General features: G+C 36.0%; 1 protein-coding gene across 2 annotated transcripts in view; it reads left to right on the forward strand.

Annotated features, from left to right (window-relative positions):
• Positions 1 to 14,681, forward strand: part of ADAMTS3 (ADAM metallopeptidase with thrombospondin type 1 motif 3) — a 222,895-nt gene extending 208,214 nt beyond the window's left edge. For both annotated transcript variants that reach the window (XM_016132936.2, XM_016132937.2), the window contains 5 exons: positions 822 to 987; positions 3,407 to 3,539; positions 7,187 to 7,394; positions 8,968 to 9,085; positions 12,298 to 14,681. In XM_016132936.2, the coding sequence (XP_015988422.2) occupies positions 822 to 987; positions 3,407 to 3,539; positions 7,187 to 7,394; positions 8,968 to 9,085; positions 12,298 to 12,857 (1,185 nt within the window). In that variant the 3' untranslated portion in view covers positions 12,858 to 14,681. The remainder of the gene's footprint in view (positions 1 to 821; positions 988 to 3,406; positions 3,540 to 7,186; positions 7,395 to 8,967; positions 9,086 to 12,297) is intronic.
• The last annotated feature ends 3,670 nt before the right edge of the window (positions 14,682 to 18,351 follow it).

Below are 18,351 nucleotides of genomic sequence, written 5' to 3' on the forward strand. Positions count from 1 at the left end.
TCATAGTGCTGAATGAGACACTTTTATATCCTCTCATTATGAAAGTAATACTTGTTCTAACTATTCTGAAGGGCCATTCACCAGTCTGTTATAAGAACTATTAAAAGTATTTATACTCTTTATCCCCCAAAGGAATATCAGAAATAACCACAAAAATGGGGACAAGTTCTAATCAATACAAATATTATAAGTAAATGGTTAAATAATGCATACTGCCTTTAAGGTTAAACACTGTGGTGACATTTAAAATTACATTTTTAAAGAATACTTACTGTCTTGGGAAATGTGCATAACACATTAAGTGAAATAAGCAAGTCTAGAAAAGTATATATGTGTGTACACACACACACAACACACAATATTTAAATAACTTGTGGTAATATCTCAAAATAATAAAAGCTACTTCAGTTTTCTCTGGTTTAGTAGAATTATGGGTGATTTTTATTTTTCTTATATTTTTTCATAATGTGTGTATTTTCTGGAGGGAGCATTATTATTCTTATCATCTTAACAAAACAGTTATTTTAAAGAAAAATTTTATGCATATAACTTAATGTATAATTAATCTTATTGTAAAGTTATTTTTATGAAATAAATGCTTACTCTTTAGTGTATGTATTTTTTACTTTTCATGGTCGAAGTTTTATATATTTGGATTTTTTCTTAAATAGAGCACACTTGCACTTTAGTTGATAGAAACAAATATATATTTTTAGAAATGACTTGAAAGTCTCCCAGTTTTAATAAGAGCAATATTTGTCATTTTTCATTCAAAATTTAAAACTCTCAGGTGATTTACATCTGTTTCATATGTGCGTTAGATTATACCTCAGGAAAATGATACCCGCTCTAGCCTGACATATAAGTACATCATCCATGAAGACTCTGCACCTACAATCAACAACAACAATGTCATCCAGGAAGAATTAGACACTTTTGAGTGGGCTTTGAAGAGTTGGTCTCAGTGTTCCAAACCCTGTGGTGGAGGTAACAGTTGAACCCATTTATTATATTACAGTGTAATTCACATAAAGCCAGTCTTCTTGCTTCTGCCTTAAGGATTGTCTCAAATTGAAGCCACAGTCTGAGAATTACCATACATAACTGCTAAAGCATAAATACAAAGCATATTTACTGAAATCTCAGAATCTACCAAGGGTAGGAATTCATACTTAACAAAACTCCTCTTGCTCTTTTCCCTGAGGTTCTTTCTGTCTCACAATCATGTAGTGGTACCTTAATCACGTTACTCTTCCCAAACTCTCCCAAATTCAGTGTCCTCTGGTGCTCACCTTTCTTCTTCACTTTTAATTTCCATTCCTATGCATTTCTTTTCTAATAATAAAAGAGCTATCAGTCGCACTGTGTACCAGCGGCTGTTTTAAGTGCTTTATATATTAATGCATGAATACCCAAAATGCCTCTATGAGGTCACTTACTATGATCACTATTGTATTGATGGGGAAACCGAAGCACAGGGAAGATGGGTAATTTGCTCGAACTGTAAGATACAAGGAGGTCTGACTTCTGAGTACATGCTCTTTACTACCCTATGCTGCTCTCTGCCATCTCTGTTATCAAGGTTGCTCAATCTCTGTCATCATCCATTCCTCTCATTCTGAACAACAAATGCTCTAGAATCGAGCTGGCCAAGACAGAATTCTCCTCAACAGGAAGGGGAAGGAAGTGGCTCTCACGATAATGATACTGAGTAATTGAAAACAAAAATTATTACTAGTAGGGACTACCTGGGTAAACCATTTATTTTATAATTATAAATTCAAGGATATATTTCTAAAGCATTTTTTGAGGAAGCATAAAATGTCTTAGTTAATTATGTGAAATGATGCTATATCTATTATGAGATGCTTATTAATTTGGATCTTCCCTTCTGCTGGATCCTCAGCATTGACTTGGTCAAAAAATTGTCAGATACACCTTTTTACTATCTACCACATCTATTCCTTCCTCTCTAGGCTTTCTTCATGATTTTAGAAGGGAAGATTATTGCAAAAGACTCTTAGTCAACTAACTTTGATTTTCTTCTCTTTATTTTGAGAGTAGTCTTTCTTCACTAAATGAATGAAGGAATGAAAGAATAGAATTATATTATTTCTCTGACTCAAATCCTTTAGTCTCCTAATCTGTTTCCCCAAAGACACTACATAATTTATGTTGTATTCTTCCCAAACATGAATAACCTGAATATAATCATCAAGAGACTATTAAATAAACCTAAATTGTGGGGCATTTTACAAAACAACTGACCTATTAAAGATAAAAAGATTCGGAAACTATTTCTGATTAATTACTGACAACTAAATGTGATGCATAGTCCTTGATTGGAAAAACATGGCTATGAAGAACATTATAGGGATAATTGAAAGATTTTAATATTGTCTGTATATTAGATAATAATATTATACCTGCATTAAATATCCTGATTTTAAGAATTATAGTGTGATTATATAAAAGAATGTGCTTGTTATGAATGATATGCTGAAGTATTCAGAAGTGAAGGATTAGGATGTCAGCAACTTATTCTCAAATTGTTCAGCAAAATTTTGCATAAATATACATATTACATATTAAATGTTATAATACCATTTTAATCAATATGTAAATATATGTATATATCTCAAATGTGTCAACACGGTAACACAAGGTTAATCTAGCTACAAGGCATGCAAATGTTTCTTGTGCTTTCCTTGTGACTTTTTTGTAGGTTTGAAATTTTTCAAAATAAAAATTATTTACAAATGTCAAAGTTGGTGGTTGGGGAGACCTTCAGTAACTCCCTGTGACCTCCAGGATGAAGTCCAAACACTTGTCTGGCACTCAAGGCTTTTAAGATTGGGTTGTTTCCTGTCCCCCACCCCCTTCACATATGAAGCTTCAGGCTTTCAAGGAGACCAACAGTTTTCTGTGTTATTTCCTTTGCTTGGAATATTATTCTGTTTCATCTCCTTTACAGAATACTATTTGAACTTCAAGATTCTGCTTTAGAAGTGCTGAACTTGTAAGCATTCCCTGCTTCTCCGCCAGCTAAATTAGAGACCATCCCCTCTGTGTTCCTTTGGTGCCCCCTACAGCAAATTATTTACATAGCTCAATAAAAGTCACTGAGTATTGACACACTGATTTTCAAATCTCTTGCACACTAGAGTGTATATTCAGGGTCTAGTTTATTAGCAGGTATGCAGTTGCTATTTAATAACTTGCAATACTTATTAAATGTAGGCTCTGGATAAGGATTTTCATTTAATTCCCTTCGGGGCCTTCAGCACCTAGAACAGTGCCTAGCCTGTTGTATGCACTCCAAAAGTATTTGTTGAATGAATGAATGATCAAATATTTAACAGAATGAATAACTGGTTAAATCTAAAGAAATGTTTTTCTTTCTCAGGTTTCCAGTACACTAAATACGGATGCCGCAGGAAAAGCGATAATAAAATGGTTCATCGCAGCTTCTGTGAAGTCAACAAAAAGCCAAAACCTATTAGAAGAATGTGCAATATTCAAGAGTGTACACATCCACTGTAAGCGTTTATTTTAACTAGCATATCCTGAGGAAAAAATAATAAGGATTTAAATGTCTTTGGCTCTTTTCAGTTTTAATATTCTTTGTAGTCAAAGCTAATACATGTACTTGATTTAAATAGATTTCATGGGAATTATATAAAGCCATGGCTCCCTGCCCTTTACCATAATCTTGCTTCTCACAGGAACAAAAATAACAACAACAAACAACAACAACAACAAAACACTTTCAGCTCTTATGCTTCTTTTAGTACTACTTGTTTTCACCTAAGTAAAATGTTTTTGCTTCTACTCCTTGAGTTTGGAGGCTAGAGGTGTAGGGAAGGGTAGGGAAGGTTTTAGAAATTATATATCTTGAATTTCCACTGTGGAAGGTGAAGGATTTTAGTAGTTTTTTACAATCTTTCCCCAAATGCCCACATTTCTCCTTTCCCTAGTACTTTCAATATTGATATAATCTATCTTTTATTTATACTAATATTCAGAGTTTACATGATTTCAACAGCATGCATCTATCTCCTTTAACAGTTGTCACTTAGCATGCTCTTAGTATGTTTCTTTTCCTGTAAAACTTTCTTCTAGAGTTAAAGAATGTCTTGATTTAAATATATATATATGTATGTATATTTTTTACTTCTTTATACATATACTACTTTACATATATATATACTATATATAGTATATATTTATATATATGCATACTATACACACACACACACATATATATATATTTTTAACTACTTTTCACTAATACAGCCTCAAACTCTCTTCCATGGGTATCCTTCTCCTCTAAAAACTAAAATACTCAAGTATTCTGTCACTTACATCTTCTTAGAGACGTCTCAGTGTGTTCTATCTTTGCCCTGGCCTTCCACGCAGCTTTTGCCCTGATATTTCTTCTTACCATCCTCCTGGAGTCCTACTGCTTCTCTCTGGCATTTGATCTCTTGTTTCCTGCCTTCCTTGTCTTCGTATCTTTTGGTGTATTCATTTGTTCTGGTGGGTTATATCCTGTAGCTTTATGAAAAAAAAAAAAGTATTTAAAGAGAGAGTAAAAATTTTTATGTAAGAATTTCTTTGACACCTAAGAAAAATATACAAGAAGTCAAAGTATAAGGGTATATAAGAAATCTTTCTTCTACTCTTGATCATTTGGACATACACATATATAATTCCAAACTATTTTCCCTCAGAATTTTGAAACCACTGTTCCATTGTTTTCTAGACTCCAGTGTTGCTGTTGAGAAGTTTTTTTGTCATTCTGATTCCCGGTTCTTTCCAGGAGACCTATTATTGTCATCCAAAGGTTTTAGGATCTTTTCGGTCCCAGTGTCCTAACTGTCACAGTGATGAAACCGCCTCGGTGCTCTTCTTTTCCCATCTGTCGTGCCGTGTACTTACAGTCTTTTTAAAACATGAGAACAATGTTTTCACATCAGACTTTCTCATTGTTTTTTCTTTGAAAAAAAAGTCTTTGTTATTTTTTTTTTCAGGGATATTTGTAGTTAGGCTTCCTAGACAGATCTTCTTTTCTTTTCTTTTCTCCTATTGTGTACTCCACTTGTTTAGTATTTCATTTTTGCTATCGTTGTTAAAATTCAAGAGAGTTTTAATATCCAAAGACTCTCTTCCTCAAATTTTCCTTTTTTAAGGCATTTGATTCTTATTTCACAGATGTAACATATTTTATGTCTTTTAGTATATTAAAGATTATTTTCTCGTTCATGCATTGTATCTTTTGAGTTCTCTCTCTTTTGTTTCTTTTTCCTCACCTTCTTCATTTGTGTTGGAGGCTTTCTGTGTTTGGCGATTATTGGCTATTCATGCATACATAAGAATGCAGTTTTAAACTGGCTGATTGGAAACTCATGTTTTGGCCAAGACTCGTTTGCTTGTGGGCTTCACTGTAGGGAGAGCCATTAGACTATTGCATTGAAAGACCCTAAATTATTTGTATATTTAGGGCTTTTCTAATAAAATGATCAGCTTCCACAGAGTAGAATCAGTCTCCTGCTTCTACTAAAGAACAGCCTATTTAATAGCTGTTCTGGAAGTTGTGTATGTGTAGGCAACTAGGGTCTGCTCACTATTCCATGTGTGGATTTCTCAATAACCCTCGGTTTTCAGTATGGTCTCTTTCTCTGTTGTCTCTTGACTATGTCTGTCATCCACAAGTTAAAAGTCTGGATAACCTTCTGTGGAGAACCCCTAAATCTTCTGCTGGGTTGGAGGAGGGCAAATCACCCAGAGGTCTAACTGCCTCCAGGCAGACTTTCCATCAGCCCCCGTTTTCAGCCTTGCCCTCACCCACACTCACCTAAGGCCACAATCCCTATATATTTCTGAAGTTCTGTGTCAAGTCACTTTGTTTATCAGCTCCTACCATCGACTTAAACGTCCTTTGTAGGTCCGTTGAATTAGTAGCCATATGTCCAACTGCTTTCTAGGTTCCAAATTATCTCGTGGTAGCTTCTTTCCAATTTTTCTCTTTTTTGCCTTTGTGGGTTTATACCATTTTTATCTTTTGTTGTCATGTAGGAATTTCAGGAGGGAATAAGGAAACCAGAAGCATCTATAACTATGAAATATATACTTCTCATGTAATATCTGTCTTTGCATGAGAGTTGCTATTGAGGCCTTCAAAGTACATTTTTTTAGTTGCCATAGTACGTTCTACTGCATGTTTGACAAGCTAGAGTAGTCTGAAACTGTGAATACCAAAGACTGCTGAGGTTTTAGCATGGTTAGATTTCAGTGCCCCATATATACAGAAAGAAAATGCAGAGAGAAAGTAACTTTAGAAGGGATAAATAATATGCCTTAATTACATTCCTACAGATTAAGTAGATGGACTCAACGGTGATAGCCCTTGGAGACCTTGTGACCATATGTAATGGAGAATTGCCCATAATATTGTATCCACTGCTGATTTGGAGTGCTGAGGGCATTGACACTAGGATTCGGGAATGTCTCATGGGAAATCTTTCTGAAAATACCTTTTTGGAAATATTTCTATCAGGTGCATTCAAGCCCTGGGTGTATACTACCTTCCCCTTTTTGTCAGATAAATTAAAGGCCAATATGAAGGACTGAATTTTCCAAACAGGATAGATATGTCAGGTAGCCTTCATGGCCACAGTTGTAGAAATGAAATAGTCATCTCGGAATACTAAAACATGATTAAACTCACAATTTCATGGAAAATCAGTTTGCCTTAGCAAAGATCAGATGGATTCCTTTTTTTATTTCCTTTCAGATGTTTAACACCAGTGGGCAATATTTGGCTGTCAGTCGGTATATTTTTGAAAACTAACGTCATCCTGAAACCTAACTGGGCAATCTTAAGATGAGTTTCAGAAACCCTCTGTTGATCATCATTTAGGAAAGGAGAAAAGGTTTCAGAGTTATTGGCAGGCAGAAAAATAGTAATCTATTAAAAATAGAAGTGTCAGGCTTGCCTATTGGTAGAAAATTCTAAGACTCTTTAATTATTCGATACATCCATCTTTCTGAAAGTGCTTCTTGAATTGCAGTGTGCCCCACTGGGATGCACATCACTCAGCAGAATAGACTAGGCTTGCAGTGCAGGAAGGTGCACACTCTACATCCCAGTGACTGTGTTCAATCTTAATCCCCACACCCACAGCTGGGTAGCAGAAGAGTGGGAGCACTGCAGCAAAACCTGTGGGAGTTCCGGCTATCAGCTTCGCACCGTACGCTGCCTTCAGCCCCTCCACGATGGCTCCAACCGTTCTGTGCACAGCAAGTACTGTATGGGTGACCGTCCCGAGAGCCGCCGGCCTTGTAATAGAGTGCCCTGCCCGGCCCAGTGGAAAACGGGGCCCTGGAATGAGGTGGGTGTGTGAGTTCTGTGTGCATGTGTGTGTAAGCTTGTGAAGCAAATTTTAATTTGACTGAAATATCAAGTAGGCTTTGTGTGAATGGAGAAATGCACATATTTTGTAATCACTAATATTTTAAAAGTGTTTGCATTTATGACATCGGTAGGGGCAAACCATGTTTTGGTGTTTTGTGACATAGAGGAGTCTAAAGGTGACTGATCTGTTTAATTTCTTTGCTGATTTTACCATACTTAATGGGATAAATTCCAAATCCCTGGCACCGAATGCTGGGCCCTGCCACATTTGACCATGATAATAATTCTTTTTTTTTTTTTTTAATTGAGGTGTAATAGACATTTTAGTTTCAGGTATACAGTATAATGTTTCAATATTTGTATATACTGCAAAATGATCACAAGAAGTCCCACACTGGCACTTCTTATCCCTTCTTAATTCCAAGTTCTTGATCCAGTTTGAGTAAACTTTTCACTGTTCAGAAAAGATCATGCTGGTTTGAGCCTCCTACTTCTCAGTGGGCTGCCCTTCCCCCTTCTCCTGTCTACCCGGCTCCCTCTCATTGATCAAGGCTCATCTCCAAAATACCACCTTCTAGGGGGTGCCTTTCCCACGGTTCTTCCTCTGCTTCTCAAAGGCAAAGAGGATTCCGACTGGTCCACCCACTTCTCAAAAACAATATACTTTGCTTCCCCAGTACCCAGTTGGTGCCTGTGTTAATGATGTTTGTTTGGTGACTGGCTGACTCATGTTAGGGTACCCGAATTAACCCCATGTCTTTGGTATTTCAAAAGATTTATAATGGGGAATCATAGGGTCCCAGGAGAAGAACTTATAGAAGGAAAGGTCATCAAAAAGCAAACAGAATGAAGGAGGTAGTGGAGAGCAGGCCCAAGAAGGAAGGACAGGCAAGTGGAAGTCACCTGCACAGACCATAAGTATAACTCAGGTCATAAGTATAACTCGTGTTCTGTTCCCCTCAGTCCAAGAACAGGGGCCCCTCCTCTGTAGCTCTAGTTTAGATCAAAATAGCATACATATTTCTGCGCTTAGTTGTAGAGCAATCAGACCCTTCAAAGAATTTGTGGGTTCAGTGTAATAATAGTTCCAAGGAGTTTGAATTAACCAATGTAGAATGTCAGTAAATTCTTCATCTTTAAGGAAGGTGAAAGAATGGAAAAGCCAATACCATGATCAGCTTCCTGAAAACAGGCACCAGTCCTATTTTTCGGAACTATGTAGGTATTCACATTATAATACTAATGGCTTCTTTCATATCAACTGTTTACTACATGCCAGGCATAATTTTAACATACATCATCTTTGCCTTCATTCAGTTGTATAACAACCTTATGAGGGAAGTATCCCAGCTTTCAGGTGGAAAGCAATGTGCCTAGGCTGGTAAATGATGGAGCCAGGGAATACACCTAGGATTATGTCTCCAAATCACTGATAATACCACAACCATAGAGAAAGAACTGCAGAGCTGTGTGCATGTGCGTGCATGGGAAAAGGAAGAAAGGGGTCTTGGTGCAATAAACATCTGTAATGGCAGCCTTTGTTTCTGTAGTGCTCCGTAACCTGCGGCGAAGGGACGGAGGTGAGGCAGGTCCTCTGCAGGGCTGGAGACCACTGTGTCGGGGAAAAGCCTGAGTCCGTCAGAGCTTGTCAGCTGCCTCCCTGTAATGGTAGGTGTGATGCTACTTGGTTTCACTGCTCTGATGATGTTTTTTAAGCCTCGAGAAGCAGAATTTCCTTTCAGGACAAGTTCTGGAATTTCTAGTTGCTTATCGAAAATACCACCCCCCCAAAAAAAAAAAAACCTTAAAAAATTAACCTAATACAATTCTTAAGAATGGTGTGCGAGACCATGTGCCACCCCAGTGGATTATCCTGACCTCTGCAGCCTCTCCCATGGTTTCTGTTAGGCAGCAGTGCTGGGATGAGGGCTGTGTCGTGTCTACGAAGCTTCCATCAATTTGTGTTTCTAGAAGAGCTACTTATTTTCTCTCTGATTTTCTTTATAACCTCTCGTCATTGTAAAAGCATAATATTGCAGAAGGTTTTCAAATGTATTAAAATTATTCAAATTAGACATGTGGGTGATAAATACTATTCAAAAATCCATTTCTAATATCTGTTCTTCCCTCTGTGTGCACTCCCCCATGGTGATTTCTGAATAGACGCCTTTCATATATGCAAGAACTTGCCTATCCTACTACTCTCTTACTGTATTGTAAAAGCAGAGTCGATTTTATTTAAAAACAGACCACAGTTTGCTATCGTATAACAAAATATATATTGGATAGTTTCAGTTTTCATCTCCCTCCTTATCTGCGCTCGCTCTATTTACATCTGTCTCTGTCCCCTCTGCTTCATTTTCTATTGCCATTTTTCATTCCTCTGTCACTGTCTGGTCTTGCTCAACACATGCTGTTTCTTTCCCTCCCTTTCCCCATCTTTTCCCGGCTCCCTTTTTCCTTTTCCTTCCTTTCTCCACCACAAGCTTCCTCTTAGGTAAAAGTCTAAGTCTGTGCCTAATGACAACTGTGGACACTGCTCTGCCACGCTAGTGAGACTTGAGACTAAAGAAGTCTTCTATCCGTTGACCTATAATACCATTGAATACTGACATCTGCTAAATAGTATTTTTTTTTCCAAGAAAATTGGCAAAGTGCTATTTTATCAATTATCAGATGTCTTGAGGAAATTTCAGGCTTCAAGTCTTAATTATTTATTTCATTATAAATTTTCATTTGAAATGATTGTTGGCCTGAAAGAGTATGACCATGAGGGGGAGACAAAGGACTTGTATATTTAATCAGTTTTCTCTGGAAAGTTCATTCGAAAGTTCAAAACACAAGTTGGAGCCAAAAGAACAAACTTTACTCAGAAGCTGTAAAGTTTGTTTACACTAATATTGTATTCTTATGAAGGCATTACCACTAGGAGGCTAAACACTTTGTAAGCTTTGTTATCTTAATAGCTGATAGAGTTATCTATATATTTCTGCAAGTGTGACTAATTGTCAGCAAAAATTTGCTTGATTTTCTTCCTTTAGCCAAAAGAAAATGTTTTATTGTAAAACAGAGGTGCTAATGAGAGGATATCACTGTGTTAGTAAGTCTACATCCTTTTAGCTTCTCTCTCACTCTGAAATGTAGACCCAAAAGCCATTGTAAGAGTTCTAAAAGGCCATTTTTTCTACCATGTATAAATCATGTAAGCAATATACTTTCCTAGTCTCAAGCTGCAATTAAGAGTCAAAAGCCTTTTGAGGCCATGTGTAAATTTATTTTCCTGGACTTCATGTTATTATTTGGGCGTGGACTGAGAAGGCTAAAAAAATGTTCTTAATTTTAATGATTTTCTGTCATGTAAATCCTTATCTATGCACAATTTTAATTATACTATTTATTATTGTCATTAAGCCCTTCCCATCTACTCCAAGGCAAATTATCATAAAATGAATATATTCCTTTGCTTTTATTTGCTTCTTCTCAGAACCTCTCTCCTTTTACTTTATACAGAAGCATATTCTGGCCATAATTAGACCCAGGCATGAATGTCAAACTGCTCACAGAGACAGGAGACTCTCACGTGGACTTAACTCAGGACAGAGAGCTTTGACCTGGGCCAGAGCTTTCAATGCATAAGACATTAATTTCCTTATTTTAAGATATAGGCCTAGAAAAAGTCATTTATATATGATGAGAATAGATACATGAGGTGAAACCATTAATGTAATTTTCAGGCATTCAGAACATAGCTAGATGATTACCTTAGCTTAAAGGAAATTTCAAACACATTACACCATAAAATAGATCTGTAAATGGACGTTCGGCAGATCAAGTTATTCCACAATCTGGGAAGTAGGCAAGTATTATAACTCTGATGGATAATTTTATAATTTCTAACAGGTACTACGTAAAGGTGGTAGTTTTAGCTCTCTTGCCAACTGACCTTTCTTTTTTCAATTTCTTTGACAAGTTATATGGCAGGTTCCTTACCTAGCAATTTAGTATTATCCAATAACACATTATAATTTAAAGTGATTACAGTACATAAATGCCACAATTTATAATTCTTTGCATTTATTAATTGGACAGGGGAATCAGTATTTCTGTGCTGTATGTACTATGTGCATGGGATCTGTATAGGATATGCCCTGGAATGACTGAAAATAAGTATAAACATTTTCATGAGCTCTATATTTGAATTTTTTAAAACTCTAAGATTTTTAAGTAATAAAAATAGTGTACACATGTGTATCAGATGTTTCATGGATGTTACTTTAGTACTCTTTAAACATCAATACAATGAAATTAAAGAATCATGAATTATTCATAAGAAAGTTTACCCAAATTTGCCCTTTGAAATAACCTGATGATATTCATTAGTAAACATGAAACTATTGTATTCACTCTGGAGAATATTTTTCTAATCAAGATCTTGATTTTCCTTTTAGTAATGTATTTTTGTTTTAATTTGTTCCAATAGGTCTTTAGTATTTTCATCTGAAATTTAATATAGAGGCTACTATAATAGAAAGACTTAAATGCCATTAAAAAAAAAAAACAAATGTCCCTTGATTTCCTAAAAATATCTGTGGTAGAATTAATCCTATTTTCTCATTCAAAAATCAGATATATGTTCTTAGTAGGAAGAAAAATTTACCCACAATCTGAAGTCTCCTGGCGGAGATAGGAAAATGGTGGTCAATCCAAGTGCTTTGCACATAAAGAACTATTTACTTAAGTGAATTCATCCCAATACTGACATTTTTAATGTAAAGGCTCGTGTGGACAACTCCCATTAATTAAATCATTTTATATTCATAAACAATTTTTTCTCTTTATATTTTATGTTTAGATGTTTTGTTTTGTTTTAATTTTCACAGAAGAGCCGTGTTTGGGAGATAAATCCATATTCTGCCAAATGGAGGTGCTGGCACGATACTGCTCCATACCAGGTTATAACAAGTTATGTTGCGAGTCATGCAGTAAGCGCAGTAGCACCCTGCCGCCATCGTACCTTCCAGAAGCTGCTGAAACTCATGATGATGCTATCTTTAACCCCAGTGACCTCCCTGGATCTCTAGTAATGCCTACATCTTTGGTTACTTACTATGCAGAGATACCCTCTGAGAAGAAGAAATCTTTGAGTAGGATCTCTTCCATGGGAGGTCCAAATGCATATGCTGCTTTCAGGCCAAACAGTAAACCCGATGGTGCTAACTTACCCCAGAGGAGCGCTCAGCAAACAGGAACTAAGAGTATGAGACTGGTCTCCCCTACCACCAAGAGTGGCCACCTCATTTCATCTTCACAAATGGCTGCTGCCCCTTTCCTGGCAGTCAGTGATTCAATAGGTGCTTCTTCTCAGGCAAGAACCTCAAAGAAAGATGAAAAGATTATTGACAAGAGACATCCGATAAGATCATCCACCTTGGAAAGATGAGAAAGCAAATCTAAAAAGCTAGAAATCAGAGGAAGACCTGGACAAGCTCCCTCTCCCCGTGGTGCATACAGCTTGTTTAAACTGGAAATCTTCATAGATTTTCAACTCATTATACCTATAAGTGGAAGAACAAAAAGTGCTGGTTCACTTTCTAGTTGCTTTCATCCTTTTTTTGTTCTGCATTGACTCATTTACCAGAATTCATCGGAAGAAAGCACCAAAGATTATTAACAGAAGGAAAGTAATTGCTAAGCGTATTGGTCACTTTCTAAATAGAAAAGGGACTGGAACCAATTGTGCATATCAGCTGATATTTTGTTTTAAAAAAAAGTTATAGTAAAAATTAAAAAGAAGTGCCAACTGTTTACACCTTAACAAAATATTTTGGAAATGGAGCAAAGAATTCGTAGACTTGTATTTCTATTTATCTATATTAGAAATATTGTATGAGCAAATTTGCAGCTGTTGTGTAAATACTGTATATTGCAGAAATCAGTATTATTTTAAGAGATGTGTTCTCAAACGATTGTTTACTATATTACATTTCTGGATGTTCTAGGTGCCTGTCATTGAGTATTGCCTTATTTGACATTCTATGGGTGGATTTTCAAAGCAGAACATTATAAAGAAGAAGTTAGAATTGCAGCTACTGACAAAACAAAGAGTTTTGTTTAATCAACAAAGTGATACCTAAATAACAACAACAAAAAAAATGATACACGGATTTCAGCTTACTTATTACCATCTATCCTTTCATAAAAAGGAATAAGATTTGTGTATTACTATATTTGTGGTCACATGAACAGAGACCAGTAAAATACTGAAACACTCTTAACCAGGCCCTCAGTAGGCATCCCTCAAGTGTCCTCTTTTCTTGTTATTTTCCCATCGTTGACACATACGAAAAAGTATACTCGAGGTACTGTAATAGCAAAGAAAAATGTCTTAAGATAATTTGTATGTTGGTAGCTGAGAAAAACAATGAAATAGAATTAACTCTCAAGTATAGTAGGGCTTTGGAAGCAAGTTCAAGAAAGCATTTGTCAATGGTTGCAATATTTATTTTCTGCATGGTTCATATCCAACAACCACAATGCATCTGACTGCAATAATGTGCTAGTAATTTATGTCAGTGGTCACCTTATTCACAGTGAAACCAGAAATGCTCTCTCCAGGGAGTAGATGTAAAGTACTTGTATATAGAATTCAGAACTGAAGATATTTATTAAAAGTTGATTTTTTTTTTCTTGATAGTATTTTTATGTACTAAATATTTACACTATATCAATGACTATTTTTGGTAAACTAGAGAGACATAATTAGTGATGCATGCTTTGTTCTGTACCTAGAGGAGAAATTTAAGCAAACTACATCACATCAAAGGACTAAATTTGAATAAATTGAATGTGATGCAAACCATTTGCATTTTTAACGTGATTGATACAAAGTTGATGACTTGATTCCATTCAGTGAAACAAAATATCGTAGGCTCAGCTAGCTTTTTATGAAATAGTGAATTAGAAACTTTTAAGTATGTGAAAGAGATACATACTTCATGAATTATACTTCAAAGAAAAATGAAAAGTGTTTGTTAGCATGTTTTTGAGTTCAGTTCCTGAACTACTTAAAAATATATTATACGAACAAAAATCTAGATGTTATGCTCGAAGCACAGAATGTGCAAGGACTTTTGCATTTTAACCATGGTAAACTAACAGCTTCACCTATTGACTGTATACCTCCAAGGAAATCGCTGCTACTTTGTGCAAGACTTTTGAAAGTTAAATGAATTAGGTGAATTCCAGATCATTAAAAAAAAAAAAATCCCTGAGCTTTGAGTAGAAGTCTTTTGTCTCCCCAAATTTTCCCAGAATGAATTCTCTCTAGTTTGCTTGTGTGTATTTACATCTGATCCACAGGAGAATATGGGGAAAGATGGTCACACACATACACCTCCCATAAAGATGTACATATTCGTTATACTTCTGATCTTCATGCTTCCTTTTCTACTAAGCTAAAACTTCCTTTTTATCAACGTGTACACTACTGATGCTGTTTGTTGTATTGGGAGCACGTAGTAATAAAAATGTTAACAAAATATAGATCTGGCTCTATCTAGATTTTATCATTAGATTCATCACTGAGTAATGAAAATGTGTTCTTTTCTCCTACAAGATGAAATAGCATCAAATTCATTTGCTATTGGACTTGCTCTAAAGAGGCTCAAATAAAGTGACAGTGTCTCCTATTCTTACATCAGGGTGTATCATAATATTTTTAAAAATAAAATTAAAAAATCAAAATATGAGGTTATGGGGTGTGGCTTTTTGCTTAAGTTCATTCCACAGAACTATGAAGAGGCACAGAGAAGATGGCGATCCTACTGGTCCATATGAGAAGGAAAAGGGGGTGCTTTTAAAGAAAAGCTGCTCACCGACTTTGACTCCTGATTACCTGAGGACTGGTAAGAATGCATCGCCCATGACTCAGGAGTATGGGAAGGAACAGGACGTCACAGTGGAGGGCCTTTCCATATGTAACGCCATGGTTTAAACTGCAAAGGCACACCACCTCAGGCTCGAAATCCACCTGCAACTTCATATCTGAATGATCTTGGGTAACCTGACTAGAACACAGTTTTCTGATCTGTAAAATGGGAGACAGAATTGGCAAACATCATTATGTGATAGCTGGCTACCATGAAACAAGCTGTTAGCACATAGTAACTCACAACAAATAGCATCATTGGCCCTATATCGTCTCCAGCTTCCTCCTTGTCATCCTCATTATGTGGCCAAGCCACAGCTTTCTTCTTAGGTCCACAGCCATTTTGGATCATGGTCACTGTGTGTCATTGATGGTGGTAAAGAATGTAGTTTCAAGAATCTAAAGACAAAAAAAAATAGCTTTAAAAATTTATAGGAAGGACAAACTCATTAAAAATAATCTCATTAACTTTGAAGAATTATAGCTATTATGCCCACTGTCCCTCTGCAAACAATAAATAGCCAAATTAAGGGATAAATTATGTATTTCAGCAAAGATTGTCAGTGGTGCAATAATGCCCTCAAATTATTAGCAAAAAATATATTTCTCATAAATTTATATTAATATGCTTTGCAGAAATATTGACAAGTCATTCCTCTGTATATAACATTTTCTTCATGAAAAGACTTTAAAATATATTTCAAAAAATCGATTGAAAAAATGATGAAAATGTAGGTAAGGCAAAAAGGATACCACTTGTTTAAAAATTACTAAATTTAAAAAAAGTTAAAAAGTAAATGGTTAAAGTAAAACTAATTAAAATAAGGTAAAATATATAAACCACCCTAGGTTGCACAAGCATGAGAACACATCAACTAAGATTAGAAAACAGTCACTTTGAGCCCAGACACTTTTGAATAATTCACTTAGAGCTAGAGATAAAATTTAAAAATTAATTAAAATACTGCCCACCAAGTAAAACAATCTACTAAAATGAATTTGTTATCAAAAACATAAAATCTAATACAAGACAAGGTACTATAAATGTGCCTAGGAATCAGAATTGCTTCCTCATTTCTCCCTTCTTGATACATGGCAGGTGCATAGAAAGTTGCTCATCCACTTTGTAGCAACACTAATGTTACTACACGGACACCGTTGTTTGGAGAGGCTGCTCTTTTTCAGCCAATTCATAGTTTCAAATAAATTATTGATTTGACCAATTAGCTTTCAACCATTTGATTAATTCACCTGGGTCTAAGTAGTGTATGTGTGTACACACACACACACACACACACACACACACACACACACACATTTTACCCTACCAAAAAAAACAAAATTACTCTCATGTAAGGGAACAAAATGATTTTTCACAGCTAAGTGTTATTCTTACTCATATCATTAGTGTGAATATCCTGGATCACTCCAGAAGCTTAAACCAAAATAACAAAGCTTTATAATCCACTACGGAATAAACAAATCATGCTAAAAGTAGAAACATATCCACACAAAAACCTTTATTTTCAAATAAGCTTTTTGGAGACTTACATGGAAAGACTCTCACTAATTCAAGAGTGAAAACAAACTTCTCCGAGGTAGAACAAAAAGGGACAGTGAACCTCTCTATTCCCATGTCAAAGAAACAAGACTTTTAAACTTCACAAGAAGTAGAGTGCCCTCGTCAACAGTGTGGGCTTTAAATCTAGATTGTGTTGGTTCTATAGCCAACTAAGTGTGATCTGAGTGAATTCCTTCATGTCCTAAAGCCTCAGTTTTTTAATTTATAAAATAAAGATGACAGTGATACATATTTCTTGAGGCTGTTTGGGCATGAAATTAGATAATCCAGGAAAAGCAATGAACATGAAGCCTGACAGGCATTAGGTGTTTAATAAAAGTTTGTAATGACTTCAACAGACCTCAAAACATTCAATTTGGTTTTTTAAAATCACAATATTCAAAAAGGCCCATCTGCTCAAAAGAAGCTGGAACACAAGCTCCAAAGGAAAGAGTTTTATGAACTATGGATATAATGTAAAGGTCGTCTTTTCATGACAGGCACAATAGGGCAAATGACTCCAGAGATCAAATGACTGCTTTTTCCCAGGTGGTATCGTGCACCACAAGATAGTGTCCACAGATCTGCTGCCACCAAATCCTCTTCAATGACTGACATACTTTCCCTGGCACCTAGGGGAGGGGCTCTGACTATTGCATGCCCAGGGAAGAAGGGCTCACATATGACCTTTATAACTGAAGGCTATTATCCCTGGATCAGCAAGTGTTTATGTGATCACCCTAAATGAGCAGAAGTATGCATTTCAAGATAGAAAATCTGAAGGCCTATTAGTGGAGTATATTGCACTTCCAACTGAGATTACTGCAACCTGCACACTACACAGAAATGTGTCCAACTATATGTGTGGGGCATCTTCCTTTGTGTATATTGGTTACTGGGGTGAGTCACATTTCTCTAATTTTTCAGAAGCTCTGTCTAAATAATGATATATATTATTCTGGTTTCTCTGTTTGATTTCTCAACTTCTGGTTTTACATCTCAGATATTGCATGGTGCTGAAGGCAGCAACACAGCATCTGGCTGAATGCTTTCATATCTATAATGTTCTCAACGTGTAGCCCAGGCTGTCAGCAGAAGCAGATTCTGATACCATCTGCCTTTGCTTTGAATTTTCATTAGAAATGCTCTTGAGTGATAGAGATGGTCTAAATAAATAGTTTCTTTAACCACATAGCCAGTTCTCTAATTTCAGTCCCTTCATATTCATCCTTCTGACATTCTTCTTTAGCCTGTTCTCCTACTCAGATTTCTTAAACTTACAAGCGTGATCAGATCTTCCTCATTTACAGGGAATGATCAAACTTCTCGTTGACGGCCTCTGCCTCATCAGACACTATCTGAGCTCCTTTCTTTCCTTACCACCAAATTTCTGAAGACATTGGCCTACCTTCACCATGTCTCCTTCACTCTATCCTTCACCAGCAT

Source organism: Rousettus aegyptiacus, unplaced genomic scaffold, assembly GCF_014176215.1.
Source record: "Rousettus aegyptiacus isolate mRouAeg1 unplaced genomic scaffold, mRouAeg1.p scaffold_m13_p_10, whole genome shotgun sequence".
NCBI classification, from domain to species: Eukaryota; Metazoa; Chordata; class Mammalia; order Chiroptera; family Pteropodidae; genus Rousettus; species Rousettus aegyptiacus.